Source organism: Coffea arabica, chromosome 7e (genome assembly GCF_036785885.1).
Source record: "Coffea arabica cultivar ET-39 chromosome 7e, Coffea Arabica ET-39 HiFi, whole genome shotgun sequence".
Lineage (NCBI taxonomy): Eukaryota > Viridiplantae > Streptophyta > Magnoliopsida > Gentianales > Rubiaceae > Coffea > Coffea arabica.
The window spans coordinates 12,539,529-12,565,106 of record NC_092323.1 but is presented as its reverse complement, the minus strand read 5'-3'; the positions used below and the strand labels follow the sequence as shown (position 1 = coordinate 12,565,106).

Sequence of the window (25,578 nt, the reverse complement as noted above, 5' to 3'; positions counted from 1 at the left end):
GGTGACAATTTATCATGAATGCCCATGAAGCATTTGTAATATGTATATAATTTGAAAAATAAAAAGGAAATTGTTGAAAAATAAAAAGGAAATTGTTGAAAAATAAAAAGGAAATTGACTTCATTAGATACCACAAGCCAATTACTAATGCACATCAACAACATGACAAGCATTTCAAAAACTAATATACGGCCTCAAATCATCACAAACTTGTCAAAGAAAGCTAGATACATATAGTAGGAGAAAACTTGCACCCTTTTCACATAGGCAGCATATACAGTTTGCCTTAGTAGCCGAAAAGAAGACTATTATGTTACATTTCTCTATTTTGACACTTGGTATAACAATTACATGCAACAAAAATTCACTTCATTAAGCATAAACAACTATGAGTTCACTCACCAGTGGCCATCAGCAACACAAACTGTGCCAAATTGCACTTGAGCCTAGGTTTTGAATGCCTTAGAAGTCCCATGATAAAGCTACACCATGAGCTTTCTCCTTTTTAGATGCAAGTATCAGCCCATCCTATTAAAATTACAATAGGGAACAGTTAGTTATCATCCTATTTATACCAGTGAAGAACCAAAAACACAACAAATGAAATCAAGGTTTTAAGAAGGTAAAAGTTAGCTTGGAATCTATGAAGCCTGACCATGTAATGCTCAATATAAATACCTTCAATATCATAGTTGAAGCCCCAATCAAGTTTTTTCCTTATTGAGAGTGTAATTTGAGTTACAACCATGAACACCCAGTGCAATGTGGATGGATGGCTTCAAAACTGAGAACTATATCGGCCAGTTCATTAATGCTTACCATTTCATCCCTACCACTAATAATATTGAAGAATATTAAGTTAAGATTAACTTTTAAGTTAATAGAGAGAAATATAGTGTGGCGTGTGTATACTCAACCAAGCATAACTACATAGATACATAATCAGTATTCTTAAATAGAATTTCACTTTCAATTAAATAATATAGAGTGTATGCTCAACCAAACATAACTATACAGATATGATTTTAATATGATATGCATTTAAAGAAATAGATAGCTTAATCTCCTTAAAGCATTAACAATCCTATAAGCCAATTCTCAAACTCATCTGTTAAAGTCAACAAAATGCAATTGAAGCCTCTCCCATTTGACCTATAAATATTGCAAGCAAAGTAAAAAGATCAATATATCATACTTTCAAATGACATAATAACTGTAGTTTATTTGCTACCATTTAAGAATATACGTTTCCATATTCTAAAAGTATCATATATAAAACCTGCCTGTACAACACCCAATGGCAAAATCTTTGTTGCAGTGCTTGCACAACTATTCTGTTGCAAGTTTCTCTGCCACATATGTCTTGAGACTACTAACCAAGCACACAACAGTATATTTTTACATCTTCGAAATGTATTAGAAACAACTCAAATCTTAATATTCCTATACTTCTGAAGCTAGCAAGATTGATAAACCATAGCAGGCCTTGCATCATAATCCTCCAGGCTTATTCAGTTTCTATTACTTAATTTAAGATAAAATAGACATAAAGAATTAGTTTATATGCAAACATGTTAACATGCCAGCTAAAACTCTTATTTGCAAATTTGTTCTACAACAAGCAAACATGCAAACTGATTTGCTGGGAAACAAGTTTGAAATATTGAATCAAAATATTCGTTGCATATTAACTTTCTAAATGGTATTAAATAAATGGTTTTTCAGAAATTATAAGCACATTTTGAGCTTCTGACAAGCTTTGTCACTATGGTCAGCTTGGGAAGATCTAATAAAATTGAAGAATATTAAATTAAGCTTAACTTATAAGTTAATAGGGAGCAATAGCGAGTGTATGCTCAACCAAACATAACTACACGAAACATAATCATGCTTATAATTTCAAATGTAAAGTTTTAATGTTTGAATTTCTAATGTGTTCTGTAGATTCCAAATGACATCAAATGCTACTGTTTTAAGTCCCAAAAAACAAAAACAAAAACATATCTCGAGGGATTTCCATTAAACTAAACAATGAGAAAGCCAAAATAGATAGTCCTTCATCTACAAGAATATAGGTTTCATGTTTTGTATTTCAGCACCTCCATGGCATATGTCAGAGGCTTACAGGAGATTTCAATTACACCCTATGATTCCAATGGTTTTGGAGATAGATAAGTAATCACAATCCATTATAGTACTGCATAGAAACTGGACGCGTATTGAGTTGCCAAACCAAATGGAAGGACACTTAATTGGCCCTCTTGAAGACCACAGTATGCCCAACAAAAAGGGAAGCAAGAATTACTACAAGCAATTTTCTGAAAAGAACAAGTTCCAAAATATGCATTGACTTATTTATAGAAACACATACAAAAATTAAATGCAGAAAAAGAATCTGCATTGCAGTCCTATCAAAGGGAAACACAAAAATAATTAGAAAGTGTTTCTTGTAAAATTTGTTGGCCTTTTTAATTAGACCAATCACAGGAATTAGAACTGGGGCAAATGTTAACGTGTAAATAGAAACCAGTACCAATTTTGAAGAGAAAAGCGGAATTGGGACAATTTTTAATCAAATGAAACACAATAAGGTTATGTCTCGCTGGATTACTTAAAAAAATTAATACTACTACAATGATAAAACATTAGCTACTAAGCCAAAAAAAATGCTCCTAACAACAAGCAACCCGGAAAAGAAAAGGATCACAAAACACAAACTTGAATACAGAACCTGAACAAAGAGATGATCATACCTAAAACAGCCTTAAGCTGCTCAACTTTATCGGGTGAAGGTACAACACCAGGGCCACAATCGGCAAATACTTCCTTGCAAGTTTCATAAAGCTTCTGAACTCTGCTTTCACCTATTCCTCTTAGACTCGTCGTACACTTTACCTTTTGGTTTGCTTGCATTTCTCTCGATCCCCATTTGTATGTCAATCAACTAATCTTCAACCCAATTCATGAAAAAAGTTCAACTTTTAGGGCTAAGGTAAATTAAAAAAACTCTGACCTAGTATTCAAGAGAAAGTATAAATAAATAATCTTGAAATAAGTTTCAGGGCCTAAAACCGGGGATATAAACACATATAGGAATTTTAAAAAAAACCAACAACAACGACAACGAAGAAAAACAGAACCTTTTTTAGGTTTCGGGATCCTTCTGTATGGGCTGATAATAGTGTAGCGTTGTTTTTGCTGTTTCCTGTGTCCAAAGAGAAACCTTTGAGGCGATGAAAGAAGACAAAGATGTGAAATATTGGATCTTTGTGATTTATTGCTATTAGTTTTGGATTGTTGATGATGATGATGGACAAGATAGGGAGAAAGAAGGGCTGATACAGATGAGGTGGATCTTTGAATGGAAGGGGTGGATACCATGGAAACAGTTGGTTTCAAGATAAGGGAAGGGAAAACCACAAGCCATCCCTTGTATTCCAAAGCTTAACTGCCTGTGGAAAATGAGAATTGCTGTCATCACCAAAAATCCAGCGGATAAAAGAAAGAATATCACGCGGTGCATTAAAAGGCTCAGATGGAATGGCACCAAGCTCGGGCTCAAAACTAACAACGGAAGCAGCAGCAGTAGCCATTCCTGCCAAACAAAAAGGCACAGATTGAACTGCTAGGGAAGAACAGCCACGACGACCTTTGAGGAAAAAAAGGCATAAACAGACCGGTGCAAAGTAGAAGGAAAAGACAGCTCAAACGAAAAGACGATTCCAAAAGAAGGGGAAAAAAAATAGTACCTCCACACAGATTTGGAAGACGAATGCACAAGGTTAGCCTGAAAACCAACAAAATAACCTAAAACATAAAAGGGCAAGAACAGCATCGGTATAATTCAACATGCAAGCGAACATATAACAAAGGAAAAGAAAAAGAAAAAAAGGCACAGAAGAAAATTCCGACCAAAATCAAGCTCTGCAAGAATGCAAACAGCTGGGAGAGGAACCCCAGAAAAATATCACAATCATAAAGAGGAAGAGCAAAAAACTTAATAGGAAGGAGAAAAATCAGCCTAGGCCATATACGAAGGAATCGTACCTCCAATTGTTGGGTAGAAAAGAAGAAATCTTAGGTAAAGGATGGAGGCCATAAATCCAAAGGATAAAATCCACTGTGTAATACGCCTTATTCCAATTAAGAAAGATTCTCCCCACACCCCTTCATAACCAGAGCAGACGAAGAAGGAAAAAATGGAAAAGCATGTGCGTGCATTGATGAGATGAGATGAAAAGAGCTGAGAGGGAAGATAAGGAAATTTCCCATGTGAGATGAGATGAGATGATGAGAAGAGTTGAGAGGGAAGAGCAACAGAAAGCTGGAATACGAAATAGGATGACGAGCACGTGAGGACGATCAAAAACTTGTGAATAGTACCTTCCTTTGACACGTGAGGACGACCAAAAGCTTGTGAACAGTAACCCTCCTTCGGCTGTTAGTCTTATATGTTGATAACTATAATTCGCATACTAGATCCACCCGAAATTCTCCAAGTCAAGGTAGTTTATAAGCTTTTTCTTTTTGTATGTGGGGAGAGAACCCGAAGGGGCAAAGTTTTACCAGACAATAAGAAAACAGGAGCAATTTTCCGCCCTTGTTCTCTTACAATTGTTGATTGTTACCCTAAAATTAAGAGCTTAAAAATTGAGAGCTTGAAGGAGAAAAGAAATGGCACCGGCCAATATATTCTTGCAATCAAAATCTTTACATAAAGGGCAACGACAAAATCACACTCTTAAGCAAAATATGTCAAGTTTCGACTCTCATTCCTTCCTGAAAATGTAGCACTCCATTCTCCCAGCTGTTTGGATAGTGAAATGATTTTCTTAATACTATATCACGCACACGCACACACACACAAAGTTCCTCCAAACAATTACGTTATTTTCAAGTCAAGAAACTCTCAGAAAAACCAAAATCAGCTCAAAAGACGTCTCATTTTTTCAAATTTTGCTCCAGCATTTTTGTCCTGACACCCATATTCAGCTTACGCTGCTGCTGAGAAGCACTTGTTTTAGCTTTATTACCAAGTACTCTAGATTGATTAGAACAATCAACTCTAGAACCCGGACCAGCTGATCGAAGACTCTTGGCCCAGTCAAATTTCTTGGCAGAATCGGTAGCCGGCCTGATTCCTCCTCGCACAGTACTCTCACTTTTCAGAGTGCTCATGCGATTTCCGCCAGGTTGTTTCTTGATTTCTTTTATCTCAATCTTTGTTCCACCTTCCATTCTGATATTGATGTTAACCTCAGACAGAATCTTGCTACTCGCATTACCTTGTTGATGACCTTTAATACCAAGCTTAGATAATTCTTTGGCATTCCTTTCTTTTTGCTGCTGATATAGCCTCTGCAGCCTAAAAGCAAGATGGCATATTCCTTCTTTGATTTCTTCTTCTAGCTCTCTTTCGACATCCATCTCCAGCTCGCCACGAATCTTGAGCTCCTCAGCAGACATTATCCCCGTCAAGCTTTAATGGTGCAGTTCTATGATCTCTGCAAAAACACTGATCAAAATCTTAAGAAATTTATAGGAAGAGATTGAATTATCTATAATGGACTAACTTTTTGATGCTACCTTTTGGAGATTATTCTGGGATTTGTTTGCATCATATGTCACTGAGCAGCTCCTTTTATATCTCGAAGGATGATGGAGACTTACTGGGGATTTTGGACCCCTCAAATGTTGTCTACTAGGATTGAAGATGACATAAATGGGAATGTTTAAGAAACAACATGACCGTTAGGTCGTTATTTCAGTTGTCTGATTTAAACTTAGGCGCCAAATGTATGTGTCCAGAAAGTGAAATTAAATTGGGAACTGAATAGGGATTAATTGAAGAAAATTAGAGTTGTGTTTATCCGTGCTTTACGTGGAAGGCAGAAAATTTTTGGGTTGCCCTTAAAGCACAATCCACATAAGGCCTATTGGAAAGCATTTTCACATGCTGACGTGATTGTCCATGGCAAATGGACTTTTGAACGAGACTGTAGTGTATATATGATATATCTTGAACAAGACTGTGTTCGGATCATAAATGATCATTTTTGGTATCAAAACCAATAAACTTTGAATCCAAAAAGGATATTCCGTTTCTTTTCTCATCAACAAAATGGATTCCCATTTATCCATTATATAACTCGATTATCAAAGATATAAGATTCTTGATAACCAATTGTTCGAGACTTCACTGTCATTTTTACGATGACTAGAGCGTTTGGATTGCATTTTGTATGATTTTTTATGAAAAATTTACTGTAGCGATTTGATGTATGTGAGGGAAAAAGGTAATAGGGAAATGTGATCACGGAAAATAACGCAATTTTCCGGCAAAAAATGACAATCCAAACAGGGCTACCAGAGGAAAGTTTTAAGTGTTTAGACATCAAATTCCTAACCTGTTGAAAAGATGCTCATTACTAGTATGATCGTACTTTCAAGGGTATGACTCTTTTCATCAAAAGTAAGCAGTAATCACTAATCAACGAATTAGTGGGATTAATTTCTTCCACCAACCCTTGCCCGCTTTTCCTTCCGGCTGTGACCGTTTTCTGGAGGCTAAAACCATGTGTCAATTACAATTCAATTGGTTAAGTAAATTTCTTCTAAGATTTTGCAATTCGAAATTTATACTTTTATACTTGCAAATAATTTGCTTAACATCGTTTTTTTAACCATTTCTTCAATTACCTTTTCTTCTAAATGTTTTCAACAAAAGTCTCATGGGTTTTGAAAAATCTTCAGCTTATAAGATGTGTAATGTGTATTTTTAATTTGTTTTTCTTCTTTTTTATTTTTATTTTTTGTTTTTTTAGAATATAACAATCAAAATTATCATAGTATTCATGTTCCTTGCAAGAATTGCTAATATTTCGGCATTTATATGTAACCCCATTGGAGGTTTTGGCTCTTAATTAAACAGTATACCAAATTTATGCATCATCGGCTGTTCTTTTGGCAGTTTTTCAGTTTCTTTTATAGGATGCATATCTATTATGTTGAAATGATGAAATTATTTATGTAGTAACACCCTTGAAGTACATAGGATCTCTAACTGTATTACCTAACTTGATTGGTTTCATGAATTTATTATTGTTTAAAGATCTTGATGCAGTACAAATTATTAAAAACAACATGCAATGAATTTTTTAAAAATTAGGAAAATAATTGAAAGAATAGTGTTATGGCAAATTGTTTTCATTGTATGAAATAATAATTTTGAAGTGTTAAAAGTTATAAGTGAAAGTCATTAAGTGACAGGGACTTAATTGTCATATTGATTGTTAGGGTGTGGATTTAGGATATAAGGATGTGGATTTAGCCCCTCCCAATCTAGTTATATAACTCATCCAAATTTGCTTATTAATAAGTGAATTTGGCTACGCAATGAATTTTCAATGGGTTTAAATAGATGACTCAACTAAACCTATTTAATTGGTGAGTAATGGGTTGACTTGCATTATCAATTTATATCCATGTAAAATAAATTGCACATTTGGATGTTAAGCTGATAAATTTCAATTTCTTACCAATCCAATAACAATAAAATGCTATTATTTTTTGTCAAATAACATTTGGAAAAACAAAAAAAAAGCAAATAAAATTTCAGGTTGGTCATAAATAGGTAGTTGAGTATATTCATATTGACTCATTTTGATATATTTATTAAATATGTATAAATGGATTGATAAATTTGAATTTCTCATCAGCCCAATAAGAGTAAAATAATATTATTATTCTTTGTCAAATAACATTCGAAAAACAAAAAAATGCAAATAGAATTTCAAATGGATCATAAATGGATAATTGGATATTCCCATATTCATTTATGTATACATGGGTTGACTCATTTTAATTCATTTATTAAATGGATATAAATAGATTAATTTAATTATACCTATGACGCATTTTATGACCCGCCGAAACCGCGCAACTTACTCTTTGTTTTTTTTTTTTTTGGCCGCAACAATAACATTCATATAACATAATCTATCTTATTCTACAAAATGGGGTTAGCAAGTATTCAGATTTGACTAGACCAAATGGGTGTTCTGGCACTTCTTTTGAATTTTTTTTATTACAGGTAAGGTTCGAAATCCCGACCAACAATCCAAAGAGGGATTTGATCCCCTTTTTGGTTTTGGATTTGATCCCCTTTTTGGTGGTCACTGAGCTTTGGCTCAATGTTTGCGCGAATTACTGATTTTGACACCTCTAGTTGTAGCAATAATCAGCTAGGAGCTTCGTATGGTCAACAGTACTTTTTCGACATGAACCCAAAGTTACAAAAAACCAAAAAAAGCTCGTGAACACTAATGAAACTAGCAAACCATATTCGTTACTAGATTACTATTTACTAACGATCATCACAAAAAGAATAAGATGGGTCATTCCATAATTGGTTTCTTGGCGCTGAATGGTGGGTTGCCTAGTTAATTAGAGAAGAGCATGCACGTGCCTGTTTGTCAACTTAATTAACAGCTCTACTTGTAAAGCTTTGGTTGACAGTCGACTGAATCTAAACGGCTATATGTATGGTCCACTGTGCATGAAATAAATATATTGTTAGAATGCTTTTAAATCAGAAGAAGTATTTCATTTAATATTTTTATCTTTATTTTATTTGCTATAGTGACATTCATAATTTGTGTGACATGACATGATGCTTTCGTGTGATCAACGGCAGGCAACAGTTCTTTGTAGAAAAATATGAAGAGAATTAGTCAGTTTCAGCCAGTACAGGGAAAGGGGTCCTATTTTAATGATGCTATTTGGTCATCTGTTTTTACGTTTAAAGTTCCAATAGACAAAAGCCAGATTGATTATAAATTATACTTTTTCGTGTATTCATCAGCTTTATATTTTATTAAGAAACCATAAGAATTGTATATATATATATATAGTCTCTGAAGTCTGAAACACAAACCCTTTGACAAATAAGTGTAAAAATTTTTTAAGAAAAGAAGTTTACAAACTTTTGAGGTGTCATAATCAAAATTCATCCTAGTAATAGTAATTAATTCATTTTTGCGAATGCCGTGTAACTCGATAGACGCAATTGAAGAAGATGCGAATCTTTAGTTTTGTGGTTCCAAATTGTGCTTTTGTAGACATCGCCTTTCAATGCTATGAACAAGTCGGCCACGGCTTTACTTTGTGAGAAAATTTGGAAACTTCAATCCGCTAAATGTTAAAAGAAGTATCAAACAAAAGGTCAACAACTCTTTTTGAAGGGAAACAAAATGTTGAATGGGGAGAAATCAAATTTGATGATGGCTCGTATCTTGATTTTAAAAGGCTAGAGTAATAATAGCATGGCCCTCCCAATTTGATACGAGAAATTTTTGCATTGTCATAAAAATTGGATTATGTATCAAAACGGTGGTACGAGAGAAAGGGTATTTTCTAATTTTCTCTTATTTATCGGGAGTGCTCTTCAACTTCATAAACCTTTTTGTTAATTCCATTTTCACTCTCAATGTCTCTAACAATTCTCACTTTGTACTATAATTTTTTTTGAAACATTTTTCAATGTAAATTTATCAAATATCAGTTCTGATAAATACTTTTTTTTTAAAACACTTTGCGTACCAAAGTTACCAATTCCTCCCACAATACCATAATCTCATACGTAATTATTGAAAGAGTACGAGCACTATTTACCTATACAACTATGATAGAAATTAGCATCAACACTTAATTTTGGGCAAATTTGTATAGCGTCGAGTCGAGTATTTCCATTCACAATATCAGTGGTTGGACATATAATTTCGAATTTTTTAAAAAACTTTAAGATTTAAATGGAAGATTAATTAATCAGTGAAAGAAAATCCAAATTCTCTTGGGATGTTCCTCTAACACAAATTAATCTTACTTTCCCACCATAAAGATTTTATCCTCTCACTAAATTACTTTTCTTGAATTCTTTATTTTAAATTGGCCGGTATTGTTAATAAATTTTATGATAAACTTGCTCTTGTAATTAAGCATGCAGAGTGTAAGATCATCTGATCATTGTGGCATGTATAGTATGACCAACTTCGAGTTATAAAGACGTTTACCTACCAAAGTACCAATTTACCAGATCATGTAGTCAAAATAGTTTAATATGGCCTAATTTAGAATTTGATGTCTTACTTGGGGTACATATTAGATTTCAAGACACAAGTAATCCTTGACCATATGGCAAAAGAAAAAGAAAAGAAAAGGTTTGATAGATGAAAATTGTTAGGCAAAATGAATAAATGGGGTTGCTGAAAAAAGGAGTTCTTGTTATTTTCTAAAATTTTTTGTAAAAAAATATAATATAACGATTTAATATATGTGAAATAAAAAGATAATTTAAAAAATATATATTAAAAATATAAAAAAAAATTTTTGGAAAAAAATGGCTTTCTAAACAAGGCTGCCAAAGAATGAAAAAGAACAAGAAGAATTTTATAATGGAAACAAATAAGGAGCCTGCACGAGGGCAGGTGAGCGCTACTTTGGTTTCAAAAATCCGCTTTTAGAACTCTGTTTAAACTCAAAAGGGTACTGAAACCGAGAGAGAGAGAGAGGGAGAGGGACAGGGTGGGGGGGTATTGATTGGAAACGGTTCCTTAAAATAATGTTTTGATTTCTGGTACGCTGCCTACCTATCAATATTATCACTTACGACCATGTACTATCAATTATACAACTTAACACCCTCTAGCCTCCCTATTTCTTATGCGCTCTTCCCCTTGTGCCAACGAGTATTTTTGCTCTCCTTTCAACCAACCAATCTAGAAGTACACACTACGAATTACAAGGGATTACAAAAAGTTTTATGATAGGGTGAAACACTTCGAGGGAGTTCATCAAAGAGTTTAATATGTAAATCAAAAATCAAACTCAGGTCTCGAACCCTTACTTATATATTAACCGCTCTTTCTCTATCTCTTGGACCAATGCAAGATATAATCCTTTACTCATGAACCTAACATTTTAAAGTACTAGTTTCATTGGTATTAGTTAATTTTCATTTTTTTTATAGTAAATATGCATGTGCATGTTCTATAATAATACTAATAGTAACAAAAATTTCAAGATATTGGTTTCATAAAATATATGTAGACTTTTTGAACTTTCGAAACTTACCGAATTCAATAAAAAAAACTTTGATTTCACTGGTCATTTACTATGGCCGTTATTTGTATACTATGAAATTTATATATTTTTCTCTTTTAAATTTTTTTTTGTAACATGGATGCCATCTCAAAAAACTGAAAACCAAATTTAACAATAGAATTCAAATCCAAGCGAAGAGGTGAGTATTAGTTAAGGACTGAAGATTGATCATTTCGATTCCCTTCATTCTGATAGTTTAGGCGCACACATACCATGTGATGATACTTGAAGGATTGTTTTGCAATTAACCTAAAATCAAGTTGAAAATGACAGCTCGGTCAGCTCCCTCTTTTTCCCTCATTTTTCTTTTCTAATTTTTATTTCTTTTCCCTTTTTTTCAATTTGTTTTTTATACACAGTACAAAAATTTCCCCCCTCTCTTTCTCCGTCGCCACTCCGATCTCTCCTCCGACTTCTCTTGTTCCCTTATTATAAGTAACCATTTCGTCTCTTCTGATTATTTTCCCAACGTTAGAGCGCATTTTCCAATGGACTCGCTCTCGCCGGTGATCGGACAGAGGCTGACACTTCCGGCGAGAGCTTCCGCTACTCCTCGTCTCTGTGATCGTTCATTTTTGTTCCGGTCGATCATCATCGGAGGAGCTTCCAGAAAATTCCCAAGAATTCGAGTAAAAGCAGTGACTAATAAATTAAGAAGTTATTCTTCGAGTATTGATTTTAGTGATCCGGATTGGAAGTCAAAGTATCAGAAGGACTTCGAAGCTCGCTTTAACATTCCTCACTTGACCGATGTCTTCCCCAACGCCGTTTCGTATCCTTCAACTTTCTGTCTCAAAATGAGGTGAGCTTTAACAAATTATCATTTAAGAAAATAAATTGGTCTACATTTTTTTGGTGGTTTTGGTATTGAATTTAATCTAAATTTTGTGATCAGTGAAGAATTTTGCTTAGAGAATTCGTTTAGCAGTTTTGTAACTTGTTGCAGTACTATTGACGTTTGATGGAGCAAGTTATTAGAGATTCTATGAAAATCGAAAATAAAGTTGGAATCTTTTGGCATGCTGACATTATTTGTAAAGGGAAGCACATGTGGCCTTGTTTCTGAAGCTTGGGCTGAAAAGACGAACTAAGCAACTCAATGTTGGAATCGAGCTTGGATTCTTTAAGACCTCGTATTAGATTGGTCAATAGTTTAATTATGATTGACTAAGATTCTAAGCTCTACTCAAGCTTAAAAAAAGATGCATACATAAACAAACTTGAAATTTACATGTAATTAAGTTGAGCTACTCGATTCTGAAATTGTATAAAAGCTCAGTATTAATGCATAAATATCAAAGTAGGATTGACTTCTTGGCAGTTGCTCTGACTATGAAGTCAAGCACTTAATTTTATGATAGTGTGCCTCTAACTATGAAGGAGAAAAATGGTCAGAAGGGAAGTTAAGATGGGCTTTTAATCTTTTGAATTTGAATCTTTTGTCACAGGACTCCGGTGACTGAGGAATTTGCAGGAGGTTATCCATCTGATGAGGCATGGCATGGATACATTAATAATAATGATAGGGTGCTTCTTAAGGTATGTGTTGCTATTTCACTGACCTTTCCAAATCAGCTTCCCTCTAATTGTATGGCTTGTGGATGATATTGCATGCAATCAAAGAATAGTTTTTTTTTTTTTAAATTGTTTTCCTCTCATATTAGGGGTAGCGTTCTTAGCAATTAATGATTTTTTCAGACTGGTGTAAGAAGGTGTACAAAACTGCTCAAATAATAAAAGGGTTGTCCTGGAGATCTGGCTTAGCTTGCATTTAGAAGATTAGTTATTTTCATCATTTCTCAGTACTTATTTTGTTAGGTTCTTTACTTAACTAACAGTTATCTGTTGAATATGCTAAAACTGAAAATTGACATATTTGGGTAAGGAACTAATTTTGTCCTGCAATTTCCACACATAGTAGTAAGAATTGGAAAAATGTATCTTTGCAAGACAATGTTTTCCAAACAATTCAATTTCTGCAACATAACTTTGAAAATGCTAGTGCTAGTTTATTACCACCATTAGTTTAGTACTGCTATTGTCATTACATTGCTGCTCGCCAGGGATAAACCTTGAGTCAAATTTAATTAAGAGTATTTCAAAGGTCTTTTTTTTCCCCTTTCTGTTTTCGGGTGCGGATTGTGGTAGAATTGCTGCTAGTGTTATAGACCCATAACAAGTGAGTTGTGTGTTTCAGATAAATTGGTAAGGGATAATGCGCATTAAATGTATTTAATATACTAAGTTGACACAATTTCGTATCAATTAAGTTATTCTTGAGGCCAGATTTCAAAATCTAACATGGTAAATAATGCATATGCAATTGTTTTGTCAGATGCAAACTCATTGTGACAGGAAGCACAAAAAAAAAACATGGAGAGGTTTCTGAACTAGGTGCAAGCTTTCTCACAAGTGCCTTGTTCAGAAGCACGTAGGTGCAACAAGTTTTTTGCTGTGCCTCAGTGCCTATGCATGCACCTTGTTCACCTTTAATAGCTATTGTTGCATACTTTGCCTAATCATGTTAATTTTGATACAAGTGTATTTTTTGGGGGTCTACTTTAATCCTTGGGGGATATAGTAAAATGAAGAAATTAGAATATACATGCATGTACCTGTACTTATACATCTGAGCCAATGGTTTGATTCTGTTAGTAAAAGCACTTAGATATGTTACTGTACAAAATTTTCAGGTGATACATTTTTCCTCTCCCACATCTGCTGGTGCAGAGTGCATTGATCCTGGCTGCACATGGGTGGAGCAATGGTAAATTTCTGGCATTTCCAGATTAAGAGGGCGTATAGTTGTTAAGATCTCTAGATATAAACTTTTACTATCTTTCATCGATGGAGATGTTGTCTACTTATAAATCTTGGTGATTTAAGGATAGATTGCTGACAAACATGAATACTAGGCTCTCAATTTGTATTTCTTGAAACCTGTTTGGTCAGAAGGTGAAGTGGATGGGATTTGTCAGCAAAGATGGTGGTGCTTTTGAGGATAGGAACCCTCCGTTAGCACATCAGCAAGAGGATTCTAATTGTCTTCTTTGTGTGTTCTATGATAGTTGTGTAAAGTCTCAGTCTTGTCAACACAGAACTTCCTTGCATTCCATCTGGTTAGTAGCCATGCATAAAGTGGATGGAATTTGGTACTTCAAGTGAAACCAGTCATTGGTTCTGTCTCACCCAATTCCCAGTGCATTTTTAATTTCTATTTGATGCATGTTAAGTTGAAAATCATCAATGGTCAAAGGGTACAATATTTTTCTGCGCATTAGCAAAAACATTGGTAATGTTCTCCAGTCGAAGAAAGCTAGAAAGAAGCAATAACTTGATTGAAGAATGGATTTATAAAGAAGACACAAGTTTAGTTTTTTCCTTGTTTTTCTTTTTCAGCTTTATATGTATTGGGCTAGTAGTCACAAACAGAAGAAAATTTAAGAGAATTAAGTTTTTTGCATGTAACACTGAAGGTGTTTATCACGTTTATCCATTTTATTAATTTTTCTGGGAAATCAGTTGGGCAGCTTGATTTTCATCCTCTGCTGTCCATCAACCTTAATTTATTCTGGAGCATCATTCAGGATAGATATCTTACACATTTATGATCCTGTTTGACATTTTTTTTTGACATATTTGTGTTTTAAACTGATCTTTATCTCTATATAGTTGTTGGCTCTTGTATACTGGACAGGTGAAATGAGCATTGACCATATTATATGTTATGAATCTGGATTAAGATTCTTTTTGGTTTCTTTTCTCTATATAGTTGTTGGCTCTTGTATACTGGATAGGTGAAATGAGCATTGACCATATTATATGTTATGAATCTGGATTAAGATTCTTTTTGGTTTCTTTTCTTTTTGATCCCAATAAATACCTCTGTCATTTTGATGCAACAGACCATTATTCTACGGTAGAATCTTATCGTGTGGTTGGCACTGACTTATTTTCAGGGTGCACCGTGCTGGTCCTCGAGAGAAAATATACTTTAAGCCAGAAGATGTAAAAGCAGCTATTGTAACTTGTGGGGGACTTTGTCCTGGGCTTAATGATGTCATCCGACAGGTAACAGGATCTTAAGTTCTCATTAAGTTTACTATGTCTGCTGAGATTATAGTGTCTTCATGCACATTAAATTGTACTAGAGCTGTGCAGCTGGCAAGACAACATCAAACCAAGAACATGTCCAATTTTGAAGATCAATTTTTTGGAGAAGTCAAATTCGTTACTTGTGTCCACAGTTAATTTATTCCTTTGAGATGTTTATACAACTTTCCACCTTAATTACGGGACCTTTGAGAAACATTGATTGTAGACAGTTGCCAAAAGCTTTTTGTGAAATCCTTTAAACCGTATAATGCTTCTTTATATGCAGCATAAGAACTTTGGAATTAATGCATGACTTCTTAGCATCTAACCTTTCTTTGCTGTAATGGTCTTAGGTTGTAATCACTCTTGAAATATATGGTGTGAAAAAGATCGTGGGAATCCCTTTTGGTTATCGTGGCTTTTCAGACAAAGATCTAGCTGAAATGCCTGTAAGTTCTTATGTTATTATCTCTCTTTTTTTTGTTGTCTTTATTTTTTTCCCTTCCCAGCAAGTAGCTCTTTCAATATGAGGAGAGATCTCAAAGAATATTTATAAGCAATTATAATTATGCAATGATTTCTTCTTATAACATGGATGTGGTTCATTCTTGTTAATCATTCTATTATTTACAGACATTTGATGTGGCAAGAACCTGGGAAGGGATGTGATGGTTGGGAATAATCCTCAATTTGCATATTTCTGTACCATTCCTAGATTTATTTCACTGGCTACTACATGTTTGCTAGAATGCTAGAAGTTACATGTCAGCCAGAAATGTGATTGCAGTTGTCAGTACAGACTGTGCATGTCCAGATGTGGCCTTGAAGAACCTTAGTACACTGACTCTAGTTTGTAGTCTGTAGAGTATTGTTTTAGGTCCTCAATTAGTGCGTGGTGTCAGATATTGATTGTGCCTGTGCTGTAATTTACTGGGACCTTGAGTTTTTGTTAATATGCTTTTACTGTCTGAGACATTTCTTGGGCTAACAAAATGCTTTTTCAATTGTGATTTAGTCATGTACCCATGCATAATGATGCTTTTATGTTATTATCTCGCTTGCTTTTCTGAATATGCTTCTCTAGTTTGGAATTGTCTTTGATTGTTTATTTACCTGTTTAGATATTTTTGTGAATTGTCAGTTATCCAGGAAAGTCGTTCAAAATGTTCATCTTTCTGGGGGAAGTTTGTTGGGAGTGTCACGTGGTGGACCTACTGTTAGCGAAATTGTGGACAGGATGGAGGTTCTCAATCAGACTTTGTTTTACTCGCATTACTATTTCACTTCATATTGCTTATACCAAATTGAGTTTGTAAGCAACATTTGCTGGTATTATCTCCAAATTAATTTCAGGACAGAGGGATCAACATGCTTTTTGTGCTAGGTGGAAATGGTACTCATGCTGGTGCCAATGCGATACATGACGAGGTTGTTAAACTTGTGACCCTTGTGCTCAGATGGGGTGTCTGCTATTACTTTGGTCTCTGTAAGATAGCAAATACGAGAAAACCTAAAGTTAACTAGCTAATAAGTTTTTGAAAACAAAATTCCAGTATAACTTTTGCTTGCCATTGTATGATAGATTCCCCCTGTTTGGATTCTCCATTTTTTGAAAAGCAAGTTTTCCATGTACAATGCTACAGTAATACATAAATAAAAACAACTCCAAAAACACCACATCCATATAATATATCAAAAAGAACTCCAAATATACAAAAAAATTAAAAAATATACAAAAAATCTACACCATCTTCTTCTTTCATCTATCACCACCGCTGCTGCCACCATCTCCTCCCTTCTCTTTCCTCTCCCTCCCTTTTCCTACTCCCCTCCCCTTCCCCTCCCCTTTCCTGCCACACCCATCGAGGCCATGTACTAGAGGAGGGGAGGGGAGAGAGGGAAGAGGAAGAGGGAGGAGAAAGAAAGAGAGGGAGGGAGGGAGGGGGTGGTGATGGGTGGTAGTGTTAATTTTTAAAAAATATCCTAAAAATTTTTAAACTTTAAAAATATCCCAAAATGTTTTCAAAAACATCACCAAAAATATCTACAGTAAAAGTCTTTCATATACATTGCTACAGTAAAATATTTCAAAAACACCCCCAAAAACAATTAATCCAAACGGATTATATTAAAAACTGAAAGTGAAGTGTCTGCAGATATGCAAACCTATCTCTATTTTACTTTTTCAATCTTCTTAAAACTTGTAACTGTTGAGTAATATAAGTGTAAGCATTGACATATATCCATGTTTACTGTGTTCAGTGTCCTTACTTTTGTTTGGTGGCCTATTTTTTCGGTTACTTTTAGCATGTTAAGATTTAATATTGAGATTTTGTCTTTATCTGTGCTCTAGTGCCGGAGAAGAAAGATGAAGGTGGCTGTAGTTGGTGTGCCTAAAACCATAGACAATGATATCATGCTGATGGATAAAACATTTGGTTTCGATACTGCTGTCGAAGAAGCGCAGCGAGCAATCAATTCTGCTTATATTGAGGTATATATTGTAACTCGTTCTTTATGCATTTTAATTTCTGTTAGATTGCGATTGTGTTAACTTTTACCTTTATTTATTTATGTGGTTCTTAGATGAATTATGTATTTGAACTTGTTTAGTTTACCCTGTCCCAGTTACAATCATCTTCTTGTTCTTCTTGACAGGCTCATAGTGCTTATCGTGGTATTGGAGTTGTGAAGCTGATGGGGCGTAGTAGTGGATTTATAGCTATGCAAGCGTCTCTTGCTAGTGGACAAATTGACATATGTTTGATCCCAGAGGTATTTCTCCCACTGACAGTGCATTAACATATATTTTTGGGCCTTTAAATTGGAACCATATGTTTTTGCATTCGTAAGGTTCCTTTTAATTTGCACGGACCTCATGGTGTCCTGACACATCTGAAGTATCTCCTCGACACCAAAGGATCAGCTGTAGTGTGTGTGGCAGAGGGAGCTGGACAGGTGAGTTTAAGTTCTAGTTTCCTTTTAATACATTGGGACACATATTGCACTAGCATACAATTTTTGTCATAGCCTTTTGGGTATCCTCACTTGATGTTAGTTTAATATCTTGGGGGAATCTCTTCCCAGTAGACTGTCAGGAATTTCTTGCATTTCTGTAGCATCACTGCAGCCTTGGTGTGGCACACAACTAATATACATGACGAAACATATACACTGTTTTCTTCCATTCTATATTTTGGCAAAATAAGGTGTGTTGAGTTGGACCTGACTGATCCAGGAAGCTCATAGTAGCTTTTAGGACGTCAATACCTTTTATTTTGATCTGATACTGACCTTCATATTAATTTTAGACCTTGCTAAAAACAGTTGTATTTATATCCCTGCATCACGAAACATTGCAGAATCATCTGGAGAAAACTAATGCCAAAGATGCATCCGGCAACATTGTTCTTGGTGATATTGGTGTCCATATTCAACAGGAGGTCTGCTGCTTGATTTACTTTTATTTGATTATTGGTTTTTGTATAATGCCTATAGTCCTTATTGACATCAATTAGGTGATTAAATCTAATATTCAAAATTTCCCTTGAATTTTCTCTTCCTGGTATCTGTACGTGGGTATGTCTGTGTTCTCTTATTGCCAATAAAGCAGACGGGAATTAGGTTTAATGCTAACTAGGATATTCAAGAGTAATTAGTACTATGTTAGAATCTTTATTCCATCTGTCTGTACTAATTCCCAGATTAATTCAGTTAATTGTCAGTGGAATATATCCTAAAGGATTCTTATCATGAAATGATATTTGTATATCACAGAAAAGTTTTAAAGATGTGAGGAGCATATTTAAGCCCATGCAAGTTCATTCCTCTTTGGGATGACTGCCTGTTGTCAAATATAGAGTACTTCATCTGGAAGACTTCCTTGCAGATAAAAAAATACTTTAAGGAGATGGGTGCTCCAGCTGACGTGAAGTACATAGATCCTACATATATGATTCGTGCATGTCGTGCAAATGCCTCAGATGGAATCCTCTGCACAGTACTTGGCCAAAATGCTGTAAGCCTATCTTAGCACCTTTTGGATTAGTGAAAGCAACTCCTGGGTAGATAATATTTAGCTTCCTTGTCTACTTTTCGTGCAATGTATTCCTACTAGAACAAGTACAAACAGGAAAATGCCCTTTATGCTGCCACAATGATTTGACAAAAAAGTCTTCCTGAAATGAAAATAATCTAGGGCTCATTTTTGGGCCCTTCCTTTTTCTAACATCTACTTTCCATACGTTACCCAATTAAAAATGTTTATGTCAAATTTGTACACTTGACTCGACCAAAAATGTCAATCATGAAATGTTTACTTGAGCTGTCCTTTCCAAGTGGGCAAATTGTTGTCAAACTTTTGCTCACAAACAAAAGCGAATTTTATTTTTTTCAGCTGTCTCCTGAATAACAGTTTTCCTTTATTTCCTTTCTTGAAGCAAGTACTGTTCTTCCCCTTTTCTGGTTTGTGACTAGTAATGGCTGTCTACCTGCAACTAATAGGAGAATTTATATCAGTCTGATATTTGGGACAATAACCTTATGGTATACACATCCATGGATTACATCCAGGTTCATGGTGCATTTGCTGGATACAGTGGCATCACTGTGGGTATATGCAATACTCACTACGTGTACTTTCCCATTCCTGAAGTCATTTCTCAACCCAGGACTGTCGACCCCAACAGCCGTATGTGGCATCGTTGCTTGACGTCAACAGGCCAACCGGACTTTCTTTGAAAAGAACGAGGCCAATTACATTTTTAGGAGATGTAAGCATTGATTTTTCTCTGTAGCTTAGAGGTACAGAAAGCCAGTTCCAAATTTTCCCTGGCTAAAATCTGTTCACGGCCTTTTATTTATTTAGGTAATAAGAAGAGAAACACTCCAAATTCTTTTTTTAGATATAGAAAATGGCAGTGCCAGTTCTGAAGAGGCATCTCGATATATTACTCCAAATGTACTTAAGCCAAAGCTGATAAACTTTGTTACTGTAGAACCTTGTTTATTTACGCTAACACTTCTACTTGACCCAAGTAAGATCCATCCCTAGATTGGGAGCAGTATATCAATAATACTATTTCTTTGGGTATTTTCTTTATCAATATTGCTTGATTTTGGAGTTAGCATTGGTATCTGTTTCACACTGAATTGTATCCCCCACCTCCCGTCCCCCAGCCAATGGGGTATAGAAACTGTTTTAAACTGAATAGCTGCACGAAACTTCCATATCTAGTGCCAAATGTAAAATTTTCAGAGTGAACAAGGTAAATATTGGCCTCCAAGCAGAGGTTTATCCATTGCAGAGTCTATTATAAACTGTTAAGCTTTAAGGTGCAGGAAACTTATGTTTGTTTTATATACATTATGTAGATTGCTGGTGAATTAAAAAAAAAAAAAAGAAGGATTGAACGCCATAACTACTTGTTAGTTCCTAGGTTTGTGCTCTGGTCAAAGGGATGCACCAATCTCCTTGACAAATTATTATTATTTTGTTTTCTCGATTTTATACTAAACGAGAGAGATTAAATAAGCACCTTTCATCCTAAATCTAAACTTCTCATACATTGATGACTTGTACCATTAGCATAGATAATTTATATTGCTAGTGTTAGAACTTTTAACTTGTACAAAGGGTTGATTTAGGATGCACATAACTCTAGTCTGTCCCTTTAGTTTATGTTCTAAGTGTGATGGACCAGGAAGGGAGTATTCCAGGGGACATATATCATAAATGAGAACATTGGCTTCACTGCTGGGGATCTTATTGTAGGGTAGCAAAAGCTGGAAAGTGGAAACAAACTCTGTCAACAGATTTCTCAATAATTGCATGTCACTGACAAGTTATTGAATTTATAACATTCCTTTGCACTCCAAGCAGAAGAAAACTGGTGCATCATTAAGAAAATTCACCAACTCCAATTATGATTATCTAATATCAACTTGTGAAAAGAAACTGGTTTTACTTGGAATTGAAAAGTGATCAAGTTTTCCTTGCATGAGAAACCGAGGGGGAGGGTTAGGATGTGGGAACACTGCCTTATTCCAAATTTCGATATCCCACTTAGTTATGAATTTTCTGTAGCACTAATCAACTTCAAAGGTAATAAAAATGTATGTATGAACGTATATATTACTTCTTGATTATAATTACCTTATCATCCATTGATATGCTCAGTGAAATGCAAACCATATCTACGTAACCTGATAAAAGTAAACTCACATTTTCCATGGCAATTGGATATGTTGTTATCAGTTCAACTTGTGAAAATAATTCGTGTTTCTCGACTTATCAAACCATTTTTTTTAATTTCATATTTTTATTTGAGTTGTGAGTTGTCTCTTTAGCTGTTAATTTTTCACCAACCAAGACTGGATTGCGATGAAGTGACTACGACTACTATTTCTTTGCTTAGAAATTGTTGAACAATTGAGTGATGGGCAAGAGAAAGACAAAAGGACAACTGAGCTATACAAATATCGCATTACTTGATACGCTGTCCTGGGAATAGACTCTTCATTCTTCACAAAAAGGGTTACGTCCATTCACTGTTTGTCTGTTCCCATGCATAATTGCATGGGGCAAAATGCTTACAATTGCTTTTGATGATCGACATGATATAAGTCAATGCTTAAAGCGGGAGCAGCGGACAACCATTTTGGTAATGTCTAAAACTTCACCAATTCAGTCAAGAGTCCCACCATTGGAATTTTCCAAAAGGGTTAGTTTTAGGTTAGTCTTTGTTATAATTTTTGTTCATACCAAAAGTAAAAAGTTTAGATAAAATTTTTCCAATTATTGATTTACTACTACATGCACATTATTTTAGATGAGTTAAATTACTTCAATCGCAGCTTAGCTAGTAAGGACATTAGTCAAGTGGTGGTAAAATCTATGGAGCAACTCTTAAACTCTATGCTTTGGAGTTTCTCTTAGATGAAAAGGAAAAAGAAAATGTGATTGTTATCATCTTCGGTAACATATGACGTGTGATAATTAGTGAAATTGAACTTTGTTCCAACAACAAAAGGCCAAAACCGTTAATTCTGAATAAAATTTTATTGTTTTTGTTAACAGGAAATGGCATGAGACTAATTGAAGATCAAAGTATCATTTATAGTAGTCGCAAACAAGGATTACCTAAACGAAAAAAATTAAAGAATAATAAGAAGAAATGTTCTATGATGGAGAATTAGATATAGCAAAGTTGGTAAAGTTTTTTTTTTTTTTTTCTGTGCCTTAAATGAGGATCGAATTCTTATCATCTCCATATTCCCTCCCTTCCCAAGTTTTTCCTTCCAGTACCGTCCCTTCGAATTATTATTGTTAAAGACAACAAATTAAAAGGTTCCATAAGAACCTAATGGTTTTGAATGGGAAAACAGTAAATGTTTGTTTCAAGTCAAGTAACATATTGGCCATTCCCACGCAACAGATGAAGATTACAATCACAAAGGGAGGTTGTACAAGTTTTTCTAAAGGCCTTTCTTGCTATTTCACTGGTGGCTTTGGTCATTGAAATCATTGCTTATTCCGAGAATTGGATTGGAGTTTGGTTCTTCCTTGGGAGGTTCATGGCGCTGTACAATGGCCTTATATAGCCTGGTTGTCCTTAAGAGTTGATTATGCTGCTGCTCCCTTGCTGTTAATACTTTCCAAGTTATGCATTGTACCTTCAAGATTGCGTCATTGGATCAACTGGTGCTTTGTCTTGGATCCTTCTGGATAAAGGTCGAGAAGTTGATACTAATAAAATATAGTATGAGAAACATATGACATTAAGGATGACTCTAGTTTTCCAATGGTTCTTGCACGGAATCCATGTGCAATGGTAAAAGAAACAACCTTAAATCGGAATTAAATAGTTGCAGTAAAGCCTTTGAAAGGTATAATTAAGAACTACCAAATGAATGATTGACTAGTTCAATCTGATGTTTCCTTCTTGCTGTGGGAAAATGTGCTAATCCATTAGGAACCCTAGTAAAGTTTTTGAAAAACACCTCTAAAAATAACTAATCCATATGAAATCCTAGTATTTTCAATCTCTTGACATGATGTAAGCAGGACTTCACATGGGAAGGTAGTGAATTTTTTGTTTATCAGTTAGCAAAAAGGTGCCAGATTCTTTAAAGGTTTAAACAGAACATCTGAACAGACAAGGAATGGGAAATTCAGGAAAAGTCAATTGAATACAAGACCATATGCAGTCGGAACTTTTATTGGCTAATAGACGAAGTATGAACAAATCCGTTGATCCTTGTAATCAAGTTAGTGACCTTAGATCTAGTAGTCACAACTCACATAAACTGACCAAACACATATACCAAGCAAGAATTCAATAGTTGAAACTGACAAACGATGCCTGATTTTCTGGATTAATATTTTCCAGAAATACTCCTGTGCCACCTCTGTTGTTCAACTTGGGGATATTTGGCCAGAACTTTGCGCATGTCAGCCACAATGCTCTGCCAAAAATTCAAAGTTTTGATCCATTCCAAGGTAAGTATAACCAGAATTTGGCCTGACGCTGATTTTGTTCACATCCAAGTGACTGATGGCTAAATGAGTTTTTATCCACCAATGAGTTCTTTTACTTAAATTTCTGACAACATTGACAGTAAACTCGTGGTTTGGAATGTGAACAGTTTCCCAATCTTCACCCATTACAACTGTTGGTGACCACCGCGCTACATGCTGCAACATGCAAAAACATAAATACATATAGTAAGAAAATACTAAAGTCAGCTAAAAGAAAAGCAAGAAAGTTCTGAGAGTACTTTCTCTTCCCAAAAAACAATTTCATAAATCAACTTAGGAAAAATTCAAGGTGCATCTACAACACTCCACAGTCCATACATAAATAGTTCTCAGACCAGAAATATTTTCTCTCTCTCTCTCTCTATTCTCTCCTTCAGCCCTTCTTCACCTAGAAGAAGTAAAATACAGTGGGAGAAGTTGCGGAGAACCAAAATACCAACCTCGACATTACAAGAATAGCCTTCAATCTTTTGTCTGAATCCATTCATTCACACAAATGGCTGTGTTGCATGAATCATTGCACTTAAAAAGAAAATTGGTATAGATCTAAGCATAATAACAGCAGAAACAATTCAAATGAAGTAAAAAACAGGCATAAAATCATGTTTTAAATGTGTAAATCTACCACGATCACTGGACCAAGTAAAGAAATTGCAACTAGAAGAAGGGTAAACACTTCAGCAGAAAAGACATATAAATCATGCCTCACGACCAGCAAGTGTAAGCAAGACAGTACCAAGCCCTCCAGCAGTGAGCCATTTCTGGGTCGAGAAACCCAGCAATTCCATGAACAATGAGGCAGCAGCAACCCACACTGCAGTGTATACAGCTTTTCCCGCAAACTGGAAGCCCATCTGATGTTGGAAATATAGTAAATAACTAATCTAAACTAGACAAATGCAAAGACTTTGAGGCGTGAAAACACTTTCCTTAAGATGTTATTTGCCTTTATGTTAGATAAATTACCTCTAGAATATAACAATATCTAAGAACTATCAATGAAAAAGTGATTTAATTCTGTCAAAGTCCTTCTATTTTAAAGAATGGAAACACCTCTCCAAGACATTATCAAAGGATGCAATCCTTATTGAATAAGTATATACGTAGTTAACCATTTAACAGGTATGTCTGTTAAATGTAACTGTTATTAACCACCTCTAATTAATTATCTAAAATAAATATTTTAGACAATTAATTAACGCCCTACCCTAATCAGAAAGTCCCAAGGTCCAAGGTGCCCTCTTTCAATGTGGGACAATGAACTTCAACTTTTTTATTACAAACTATTACCAACAATCCCCCACTTAGTTTGTAATGAAATTAAATCAGCACTCATATTATCTTGCATAGAGAAAGGTGTTTGTGAACTTAAACCCTTCTCTTAGTGTAAATATTTCACTTGTTCTAACAAGTTAAGGTGGCTACATTGCTTAAACCATAACTTTAAAGTTAAAACAGAAATAGCACACACAAGGTTATATCCTTTTCGGAGGATAGTTCACGAAATGATTTTAGCACTTTTACCGGTTGTGTGCTCCATTTTAGATTCATGATCATTTACAAAAGAAAACCCCCACTTTTCCTAGGAGCGGCACCACTCCCATGATCATATAGGTGAAGTACATTTCAAACCTTTATTACCAAGGCACTATGAAACCATATTTAACTTCATTAAGAGTATGATACTCAGCCTCTTAAGTATCAAACTGCACTAGTACCTTGGAATGGTATAATACAATTTCTAGTGCTCACAACCACTTATTAGTAACTTGTTATTACCCTTT

At 34.8% G+C, this 25,578-nt stretch overlaps 1 protein-coding gene and 1 long non-coding RNA gene across 5 annotated transcripts; one reads left to right on the top strand and one right to left on the bottom strand.

Annotated features, from left to right (window-relative positions):
- Nucleotides 1-137: 137 nt before the first annotated feature.
- Nucleotides 138-4,399, bottom strand: LOC140010997 (uncharacterized). 3 transcript variants are annotated; one of them, XR_011818200.1, is made up of 5 exons: nt 4,048-4,399; nt 3,750-3,807; nt 3,141-3,595; nt 2,754-2,949; nt 138-528 (listed from the first exon to the last, which is right to left on the bottom strand). It is a non-coding gene; the product is annotated as an uncharacterized lncRNA (long non-coding RNA). The 3 variants fall into 3 exon arrangements; XR_011818199.1 differs by having other exon boundaries at nt 3,750-3,787; XR_011818201.1 differs by having other exon boundaries at nt 2,754-2,944; nt 3,750-3,787.
- A 7,111-nt stretch (nt 4,400-11,510) lies between these two features.
- Nucleotides 11,511-20,347, top strand: LOC113701232 (ATP-dependent 6-phosphofructokinase 5, chloroplastic). Of its 2 annotated transcripts, XM_027221783.2 has the most exons (13): nt 11,511-11,962; nt 12,609-12,699; nt 13,854-13,927; nt 15,120-15,231; nt 15,609-15,704; nt 16,397-16,498; nt 16,609-16,683; nt 17,609-17,749; nt 17,914-18,030; nt 18,109-18,213; nt 18,618-18,698; nt 19,145-19,273; nt 19,828-20,347. In XM_027221783.2, the coding sequence occupies exons 1-13, from the start codon at nt 11,649-11,651 to the stop codon at nt 19,993-19,995; spliced, it is 1,605 nt and encodes a 534-aa protein (XP_027077584.1). In that variant the 5' UTR covers nt 11,511-11,648; the 3' UTR covers nt 19,996-20,347. The 2 variants fall into 2 exon arrangements, with proteins under 2 accessions (XP_027077584.1, XP_071915967.1); XM_072059866.1 differs by lacking the exon at nt 18,109-18,213.
- The last annotated feature ends 5,231 nt before the right edge of the window (nt 20,348-25,578 follow it).

Bases quoted from the DNA above. Each gene is read 5' to 3' on its own strand.
- LOC113701232 (XM_027221783.2), top strand. From the start codon at position 11,649: ATGGACTCGCTCTCGCCGGTGATCGGACAGAGGCTGACACTTCCGGCG. The intron at 18,214-18,617 runs GTGAGTTTAAGT...GAAACATTGCAG, and splicing joins TGGCAGAGGGAGCTGGACAG to AATCATCTGGAGAAAACTAA. The intron at 18,699-19,144 runs GTCTGCTGCTTG...ACTTCCTTGCAG, and splicing joins GTGTCCATATTCAACAGGAG to ATAAAAAAATACTTTAAGGA.